At 44.7% G+C, this 9,897-nt stretch overlaps 1 protein-coding gene across 2 annotated transcripts; it reads left to right on the top strand.

Moving 5' to 3' along the window:
- The first annotated feature begins 5,939 nt into the window (after positions 1–5,939).
- Positions 5,940–9,140, top strand: IER3IP1 (immediate early response 3 interacting protein 1). Of its 2 annotated transcripts, none has more exons than XM_052776378.1 (3): positions 5,940–6,102; positions 7,926–8,027; positions 8,941–9,140. In XM_052776378.1, the coding sequence occupies exons 1-3, from the start codon at positions 6,012–6,014 to the stop codon at positions 8,994–8,996; spliced, it is 249 nt and encodes an 82-aa protein (XP_052632338.1). In that variant the 5' UTR covers positions 5,940–6,011; the 3' UTR covers positions 8,997–9,140. The 2 variants fall into 2 exon arrangements, with proteins under 2 accessions (XP_052632338.1, XP_052632337.1); XM_052776377.1 differs by lacking the exon at positions 8,941–9,140 and adding an exon at positions 8,132–8,905.
- Positions 9,141–9,897: the final 757 nt, after the last annotated feature.

The following is a 9,897-nucleotide window of genomic DNA, read 5'->3' as shown; positions in this document are numbered from 1 at the left end:
CTGGACTGCCATTAGTTATATCCTGTTATTAATTGGATTGGGTTCAAAACACAAACAGCTCTTCCTGCTTATCTAACACCTAATGATTTGTTTTGCTCCGTTCCTGTTGTGCCAGGCGCTGCACATCAAATTATTCCTCCAAAGATCTCAGTACACCTGTGGTGGTAGAAAATATTACAGTGACGAACAATAGCTCTGATAAGATTTCAACAGTGGATCTGACTGGCCCTGTGTGTATAAGTTACATTTCTGACGAGTGAACTGTATCTCCAGAGTTCGCCATCCCTGAAGAGACAACTTCCATTTCTGAGTTACCGTTCTTCCCCTTTGCTGGCTCGATAACATCCCCCGATTCAGCGCCAGAGCAGTGACAGCCCACAGCTTCTTCCACCTGCAGCTTTCTTCTGGAGAGAAAAGTGGATGAAGGACTCTGTGAGCTGATGGACTGACATGATGCACTTCGTTTTCTCCACCGTAGTTTTGGACTGTGAACTCGTACCACACCAGTATAAGAAAATGCAGGAAAATTGAATTTTTTTAATGGAAGTGGAGAGAAAGTGTAGATATATGTACCTTATCTCTGTCATGTGTTGTGTTAAAAATTTGCTGTAGAGACATACATCTTTCCATATTATCTCTTTCTGTGGGATGAGTCATGGGAAAAAAATGCAGGGAGGGGATTTCTGGTAATTTTTACAAAGGATTTCCCAATCCCTCTGACTCACACATGAATCCCACACATTATGCTGAGACCTAACCTTTTGCACATGGTTTCCTACTAGCTGTAGGACTCCGTGGCTATGCTAACGTTATTGGACAGATTTGCAGTCTCTTAAGTCAACAGGTCTGTGATATTTTTTTTTTTATCTGCCCACTTTTTACAGCCCGAAGGAAGATACCGTCTATTAATCTTTAAACTGAGTGCTGCAACTTTGCCAGCACCGATGACCTCTGCCTCTGGCGTGACACCACCTTGCTAAGGAACAAGCCTGGCTGTTCTCCCCGTTCAGGTGGCAGTTACAGGGAACAGGTTAGTCTGAGATCTGGCACGGAGAGGGATCTGGCCAGCCTCGTCCAACTTCACGCCCTTTGCTAACTGCTGCTGGGAACCCTGCAAAAGCTGCAGGATATATATTTTTCCCTTTACCTTACCAACTTTCTTGGCCTACCTCCTGCATGTTTTCCATACAAGTAGACGGAAAATCAAAAGAAGCAGAAGAAAAGCCATTTGACCTGCGGGTATTCCTCCGGAAGGGGTCTGGCATGGTCTGTTCCTCCTTTGTGCTCACCCGTCGCAGAGCACTGAAAGCACCTGCAGGATCATTAAGGCGCTTCAGAGCTGCCAACGGGTCGGAAGGGTGGTTGGCATCAGTGGCTGTGCCTTAGCTGACCTCGGTGGAAGTAATGCTCTCAGGGCTCATGTTTTCAAACAGGAGACCGAAGGTCCACTAAATGTATGAACGGGAAGGCTACAGCCTATGAATTTCCTCCTCTTCCAGGCTTAGATGGGGCCAGCCGTTCACTGGGGAAGCTGTTGATGGAAAGTCTGGCCCCAGCGGGACACACTGTGACACCAACACACTCGTGTAAGCTCCCATATGTGATGCTTGTCAAAACAGAGACTTAGGACAGGCAGAGAAAGATGAGGCTCTCCTGCACAGATCCGCACAGGCATTAGGCATGTCATAGACCTGAGTGACAATCTCTGTGCTGTGCTGCAAAGGCGGTCGGACTTCAGTCACCATTGCAACACCTCTGTATTTGTGCCAAAAAGGCAGTTTGAGTAACTTTTCTATTAGCAGAGATGGAAACCAGGCCTGATTCTGGAACTGAGGAGACATGTCAGCCGTTCCCGGTGGGGGCTCAGCCACAGCAGGATCCTTTCTCCTCTGACATTAGCCATATTCCCATTGAAAATACCGCTACTGACACCATTTTCCGTGGTCCGATGGAAACATGTGCTTGCATGTCCATGGTGGCAAACGCCAACTCCTTGCCTGTATCAGTCTGTGTCACTTTGGTCTCCCTCTTGTATAATACCTGTATTTAGTGAGCTGCTCCTGCCTGTCCATCGCCCGTAACGGCAGCCTCAGGCACCCCTTCTCTTCGCTCTCCTTAATACCCCTGCTCTTTCTTCATACCGCTCGCCGCACAGAGACAAAATCCCCCCCTTGTCAAAATTCATGGAGCTGTTTCCTCATCCTCCTCTAAATCCCTCCTTAAGACCCGCTGCTGCCTCAACGCCTGCAAATCCCGACCGTCTGTCAGCGGTAAGGCAGGGCTAAGCAGAGACTTCCAATTCTCTGACAAAGCCTATTTGTTTTCTTGCTGCCCTGCTGCCCGTGTTGGCCTGCTTTTGATATCCACTGTCTTCCAGCTGAGACATGGACTGGAAAATCCCTACGCCTGTCTTCTCTGAAAAATATCTATATGGTACCAAGCGTAACAGGCTTTGGTTCTGGACTGGTGTATTCCAGCACGAACACAACGCAAATGGTGACTGGTCTGAAGATGCCAATAATCACAGTACAATATAATGTAACAGAACGTGATACTGTACTATTGATAATACCAAGGTGAATAGCAGCGTGTGCGTGTATGCGTGCATGCACTAGACAACAAATGATATTTAAAGGCTGTTACGGAGCCAAATAACATAAAATTAGGAAATGGCATCAATAAATTCAGGTGTAAATTCAGAATTTTATATTTGTTTTTCTTTTGTTCTTCAATCTCCTTTTGTGCATGAAGCAGTATTAACGTCCTCTCAAGGTACAAATCTTAGGAAAGCTGGCAGGCTGTGTTTTTGAAGGGGATGACTATTCACTTTCCACATAAGCAAGGGCAGAGATGATACTGCGCAGCACATTTGGAGTCACGGATAAGACAAAGATCTTTTCTGTATGTAGCTGCTGAAGGGTAAGAACCAGATACACATTCTCTCAAACATACAAAGTCTTATCACAGTCCCAGCTTTGGTGGTTGAAACAAACAACTGGACATTAAATCAGTTAAATATTCAATTTGTGCTTACAAGAGATGCGTTACATCTGTAGGATGCATCACTAACCTTGGCAGCAGTTTGGCAGCGCAGTAGGTGTGATGACTAAAGGATGACAAAGGCTTTAGTTTAACTGCGAAATGTAGCTATAGGATTTATTTATAGCACATAACTGAGCTGCAGAACCTAAATTTTTCACAGAGGCAGGATTTTTCAGTTAGTGGAGCCACTCATTGTAGAGGCTGGTACATGGTAGGCAGGTGTAAGGACTCGGCTCCTTGATTCAATACCCCATTCCACATAGTGCGATGGTTTGTGTCTGTTCAGAGCCCCGTTAAGGTAAAACCATGACCCAGCAAGCTTCCTTCTGGACTCTGAATATTTAAAGTTTGCTCATCTTCAGCTCGTCAGGTATTACCAGGCCCACTGGTAGCTAAAAGAGGAAATTATCAAAGCTATTTCAGAAAATAGAAGACGGTGGCAAGTGCGGCAAAGGTTGTAGGGATTGAAGTCGTGAGGAGACTTCCTTTGACCTGGTATTAGCTCTCCAGGAATAAACTAACATAATCCCGAGAACTTGCATGCAACGAGCTCGAGTCTTGTTAACTGTAGAGGATAGTTAGACCCAAGGAGCTATGCTCTGTCTGATAATATCGAACAATAAGCTGAGAATAAAAAATACCAAGGTCTTCACAATACTTCACCAGCCTGAAGTTTAATCCTTTGACATCTGTAAGGTGGTTTAAAACTCTCCTTTATGGTGATTGACTGCACTCTGCAGATGACACCACAGGAATTTAGTGCACTGAAACATAACACCTTAATGAAGAAAAAAAGAAAAATGCTTTCCTTCTAATGCACGCAACTTTGTCTGGTTTTCCCTTCAACCACGTAACACGATGATTCAGAGATAAGACTCATGTGGTTGTTAAGTTGCCATGATGGATTTTACAAAGGGGACAATCACGTCAAGTTTATGTAAGCTTGATAGCAGCTGCTCTTTGGAAATACATCTTAATTATGGGTAAAAATACTAAGCCATAACTTGTATACTTATTTTAAAAACCTCATTTTTTTTCAGTGCCATAATTCTAAACATTATCTCTCTGCTGAGGTTAGTATTTATTTATAGGTTGGATACCGTAAGGAGGTAGCCCAGGAAATGCTACTTGATGATGGTGGTTATTAAACGTGCCTGTTAGTGACCCCTCATATTTATCTGTATTTAATTATAGAATTACTGCCATAATGCCCTAAGTTATGTCTGAGAACAACAGGCAGTTCCATTTGTGATACCATTATATGCCAGCACTCATAACTTCTTAAAAAACGGTAATGATCTTTAGGATGAAATCTTTTCAGCCCAATATTGACTTTCTCTGTGTGCGTGGAGTTTGATAAAAATCAAGATCAGCCTTTTTTATTATTTATAGACACACAGAAAAAGATGGTTTGAATGCATTTTGCAAACTTTGGGGGCCCCTGGGTAACTAGAAATGGCTCCATTTTAAAATGTTAAACTGATAGTTTTTAGGACATTTGTAGTTATACCCTATTTAAAACTCTAGATGAGAAATAAGGAAGTTACTTTGGAATCCTTGAGCTTGCGAGTGTGTGTTCACACGTGCCAGTACACTCAAGTATTCCCCCTAACTGCTGATGTGCATGAAATTAATCATACATGTAAGTGTTTGCAGAATCGGAGCCAACATTTGGAAATATTTTGAGCTTTTATATAACAAAACACTTCAGCATATGCTTAAATAATACTGATTTCACTGGAATTGCAGTGTTTTACTCGCTTCCATGAATTGAGATTATATTCCTTTTCGAGACTGAAATGACAAATACGTTTGACCAGATGACAAAACTCTGATGAATATATTTGATTTTTGTTCTCTGTCCTATCTCCCTTATTTAATAGTGTTAATTTGGGGGGTAAGTTAGTAACAAAACATGCTATGGCTCTGATGATGGGGTGCTTTCCCTTGCTTCCAGTTCCAGCTGTTAAAACGTAACGTAATTTAATAGTAATGATTATTTAGATGCATAATACTACGTCATCGACTATACTAAAGGAAGTGTTTTGGAAAGGAAAGATGAAGGCAGGAAGAAGCTGAGGTGTGGGCTGCTTCGTGGCTAATTCGCCTGGTGTCCGAGGGTCTATCGATCGTACGGTCCCGGTGCTCGATTCACTGCTGAAGTATCCGATCGTCTCGCGCTTGCTGGTGGGTGGATCTTAACCCAGAGCTGAAGCATGAAGATATAATATTGATAAACTCCGAATAATTTACCCAGATTGTATCAGAAGTCTGTGGCAGGGCAAAGAATCGAGATGGGGGTCTCTCCAGTCCACCACATTAAGCACAAAGTTATCATTGCTATCACGGCGAATGAGTCTAATAACCATCAAAGCGCAGTGATTATGCAAATCATTGTACCCTGACTGAGTAATAAAAGCTATCAACCATCCGGAGTTAAGGGGTTTGCATATTGTATGATTACTGAGAAATAAAATCAGAGTGATTATGCAAATCACCGCCTTCAGCCAATCGGACTGAAAGATGCAAGGGAAAAAAAAAAGTGTATTTATGCATCAATAACTGTACAGTATCCCTGAGCTCCAGTTATTATTATTTTTGTTATTTGACTGCAGAAGTACCCAGAGGCCCTGATCAATCCAATCTAAAATAAATTGTTTTCTTTCGGATTCTGCGACGACTCCCGACTTCCGCAGTCATTACGTTTCGCGTAAACAACGATGGGCATCCGAGCTTGTTTCCCTGCTCGAACGAAACCGTACATCGATAGATATTGAAAAAATAAAAAAATACAGGACCGGGGCGGGGGGGCGGGGCGGGACCCAGCGCCCTAGGCCCCGCCTCAAATCCCGCCCCCTCCTCCAACCCCGCCCCTCTCCTCCAGCCCCGCCCCTCTCCTCCAGCCCCGCCCCGCCACGTCCCGCTCGGCCGCCGGTTCCCGCCCCGGCGGCGCATCGCGGCGGCGGGTCATGGCGTTCACGCTCTACTCCTTGTTGCAGGCCGCGCTCCTCATCGTTAACGCCATCGCCGTGTTGCACGAAGAACGCTTCCTCCGACACGGTGAGCCGACAGCGGCGGACCGGACCGGGCCGGGCCGGGGCGGGGCGGGGCGGGGCGGGGAAGGGAAGACCGGGCCAGGCCGCGGCGACGCGTCGTGTCCCGTTCCGCGCCCCCCCACCCGGCCCGGCTCGGCCCGGCGGGGCCTCCTGAAGGGAGAAGCCGCCCGGAGCCCCGGCTGGCGTTACCCGGTCGTTGCCGCCCGGCTCTCGGCAAACCCGGGGATGCCCGGGGCCCACCGGGCCGCCCCCCTCCCCTCCCCGCAGCCGTTCCTTGCCGGTGTGAATATCAACGTGCAAGGAACGGCTCTGGGGCTTTCGGTCCTGAATTTTCCGCCGGTGCGGTTGATGTCGCTCCTGTCATTGCTTTGTCTCTTCCCCAACCCTCCCTCCCCTCCGTAATTTTCATTTTTTTCTGTGCATTTCTACTGTTTCGTCTCCATTTGTGCCGCACGTCGGGAGGATGTCATAGCGCGAGATGGTTTCTTTCATCGCGTCGTGCCTGGTTTTTTTTTTTTTTTTGGCGAGATAGCGCTTCTCAGGCTTCGCACGTTCACGCTCGCAGTTCTGCGGTGCCGAGGAAGGACCCCCAAGGTTGGGCACCCTTGTCCTTTAAAAGAAAACAAAACCCTACGAAACACAGAAGAGCCACAGATGCAAAGATCTGCCAAGCCCCAGAAAAAAAACTAATTACCTATAAGCCAAGGTTTCCCCAATTTCCCAATCTGGAGAATCCTGACTTCTCCAGGTCAGGCTGAGCTAGGATTTTCGGTGGGAGAGCAGAGAATTATCCCTTTCTCCTGCTCCCCACCAGGACTCGCTGCGAGGGACTGGCTGGGTTTGGGGTTTTCTTTTGCTTTCCTGGTGCGCAGCAGCTCGAAGAGAAGGGAGGAGATGTGGGGACTGACCGGCCCGGTCAAGCCACTTGTCAGCCTCAGGTGACCCGGGAATAACTCCAAGCTCATCCGAGTGGGAAGCAGCAGCTGGTGAGGCAGAGGATTCGCTGGCAGCCTGCTGCCAGCAGACTGAGGGAGGAAAAAAAAAGGGGGGGGAAAAAAATAATCACTCAAAAGTTGTCTCTGGAGAAAAGAAACTCACAGGTTGGGAGTTTTGCAGCTTTGAATATTGAGAGCTGCTCCCTTCTCTGCTCCGCTCGTCGCCAAACGGGTCGGGGCTGTGACCAGTAGGACTTGGACACCCCCAGTCCCCTCACTGGGACCACAGGCTCTGCCTCCCCGCAGCGGGTAGGGAAGGGCTTCTCCCTTGAAGGGCTTTGTAAACCCGCAGTACTTCTGTCGTCCTCTGAAAAGTTCTCAAGGCATTGGTTTTTGTTTTTTTTTTTTTAATAGCAGTTACAAAAGCCATCATCCCCATTTGGAATTTGTGCTGACCGTTTTCTGTCCTGCAGCTCGTTTCTCGGTGCTGAAGCATCGCTTCACACCCAACCACCATTTGCTATTTTATCTTCTGGTAAAGGACCGTGAACAGACTGTAGTTTGTTTGGTTTTATTTTGGTGGGTGTTCTGTTGAAGCCCAAATAAAGTAATTTGTTTCTGTGGCACGCAGGGAACAGCAGTGTATTAAAAAGGTAAGGGTTTCCTTTACAGAACAGTTCATCTGGCATTACTGTTGCGTTCATTAAAAGGTTTAATGGTTTTCAGTATATTGTTTTAAAATCTGATCTTGAAATAAAGCAAATTGGTTTGTAGTTTGTTTTTCTAATGTTAGTGATAAACTTAACCATATTCATTGATATCGCCGATAGCGTTTGTTGCATGGTTTGGGGTTTTTTTTCCTAACCTGTCTGGCTGTTTTTGTGTGACACAGTTGGCTGGGGAAGCGATCAAGGGATTGGAGGATTTGGAGAGGAACCAGGAATTAAAGCACAGCTAACGAACCTTATTCGATCTGTACGAACCGTTATGAGAGGTAAGGTGACAGCCTTTTGTTTAAATACCATTGTCTGTAAAGTTTTGTTTCTGTGCTTTAATGAAGTAACATCAGTATTTGGACTCTCTCCTTTTACCAAACAGCTGCTATTTCTTCTCGTCATTTCCAATCTATCCTTCCTTCGCGCGAGGACTCAGTGTAGGAGGGCGCAGGTCCCAGCTAAGGTGCCCCGATTCTGATAAAGTGTAAAAAAAAATACCCTGACTCCGACTCTGGCTTGTGGCACTGCTGCAGCATCTTGTCTTTCCTCAGAGTTTGGGAGCTGAGGAGGGAAGCTTGGTGATCAATCAGAGTGTGCAATTAGCTTCACCCTGGCTAAATTCAATTTTGTGTAAAGTACCTGGTGAGGGAAATGTAATTCCTGGGATTCTTAAAGGTAAGCCAGGCTTACATACCTCAAAGGATGGGGAAAAAACCAGACTCTTAATTTGTAACTTACTGATAGTTTTTCACTTTAAAGCACAGGACAAATTCCTTTTATAGGTGATGATAAAGGGGACGTAAAAAATCTTGTCTGTCTTGCCCACCACAGAGCAAAACTGATACATTTCTTCTAAATCACAGCAAAGCCAAGGGTAGAAACTGACTTTGAGGCGGTCTAGTTTCATTTGGAGAAAAGGTTCTTTGGGTTAAAGTTAAAACATGATGGGCCATAGAAAAATATTTATGCTGTTGCTTCCTACTAATTTTTAGTGTCCTAGGCTTTGATCCTGGCTCCTTCCACTAATCCTGGTTTTGCATAGGAAAAATAAGTGTATTTTTAAAATTTTGATTGTTTTTGCTCCTTAAAAGGTAGTCTCCCAAGATAATGTGAAGTTCTGTCACTTTGTGACGTGGAAAAGAAAATTTTCACAATTGCTCTTCTTTTTTTTTTTTTTTTTTTCCCCTGCAGTGCCATTAATAGCAGTGAACTCCGTTACGATCATTCTCCTCCTGTTGTTTGGTTGAAGATACCTGGTGAAAATCTTTTGGACATCCAAAGAAGCGAGTTGCTAACCATCACTGCTCTGAGTTTTCTGGGATCCAGCACGGTTTAGCTGTCAATTTGACATTCAACTTAAAATAATAAAGACACTATTTCTATTTATCCTATTTCCTAATGTTCACTTGCAGTTTCATTAATCAAGATAATGGGATCAATGCAACGATGCTGCAAATATATCGGACTATGACAAATTCTGTTGCTGCCTGTTAGTAGCGTTGACTGTTAATGATTGCAATGATTGTCAATAGGATGCGTTTTTTAAATGTCTCGTTACTCAGGGATGAATTTCCTTCAGTACGCTTCCCAATTTATCTTTAAATTAAAAAAAACCCATGGTGTTTTTTATTTCAGTTAATACCAGAGTACTATTTAAGAGAATACGAATTAGGCTCTGAAAACATGTTATAAATTATTGAAGTATGGTTGTGATATTGAAGGAGATAAAACTAGCTGGGTAAAATCCTGATTCAGTTCACATTGCAAGTCGAATGTTCCTGGTTTGATTGAGACCAGGATTTTTCTCGTGGTGTTAGACTTTTCAAATCAGTAAGGTTTCATGCTGATGGTGAAGTAAGTTGAAAATGGGTGCAATTGCTATCCAAAATCTAAAAAAGCTGTACCTGAAGCTGGGCAACTCTGTGTTAATTTAGACTAGCAGGTGGTATTAGCGATTAGCATTTGTTACTGTTCTGTCAAGGATTATTACACTTTTTTAAATGTGCGTTAAACTTCTGCGTGGTGATTAGTGTTGGAAGTGGGGAACCATTTGTGTTCCGAGCTTCTTGGGAAACGTGGGAGGGGAATACTGTGCCCTTTTCAAATGCAGTTCTTTGTTAAAAAACAGCGAATTTGCAGCCTCTTCTG

The sequence above is a fragment of the Harpia harpyja genome, chromosome Z (genome assembly GCF_026419915.1).
Source record: "Harpia harpyja isolate bHarHar1 chromosome Z, bHarHar1 primary haplotype, whole genome shotgun sequence".
Classification (NCBI taxonomy): domain Eukaryota; kingdom Metazoa; phylum Chordata; class Aves; order Accipitriformes; family Accipitridae; genus Harpia; species Harpia harpyja.
Note: the sequence above shows the minus strand (reverse complement) of the source record. Positions and strands in the feature narration are given on the sequence as shown.

Coding starts and splice junctions, on each gene's coding strand:
- IER3IP1 (XM_052776377.1), top strand. CDS start 6,012: ATGGCGTTCACGCTCTACTCCTTGTTGCAGGCCGCGCTCCTCATCGTT. Junction 6,103..7,925: donor AGAACGCTTCCTCCGACACG/GTGAGCCGACAG, acceptor TGTGTGACACAG/TTGGCTGGGGAAGCGATCAA. Junction 8,028..8,131: donor TGTACGAACCGTTATGAGAG/GTAAGGTGACAG, acceptor TTTACCAAACAG/CTGCTATTTCTTCTCGTCAT.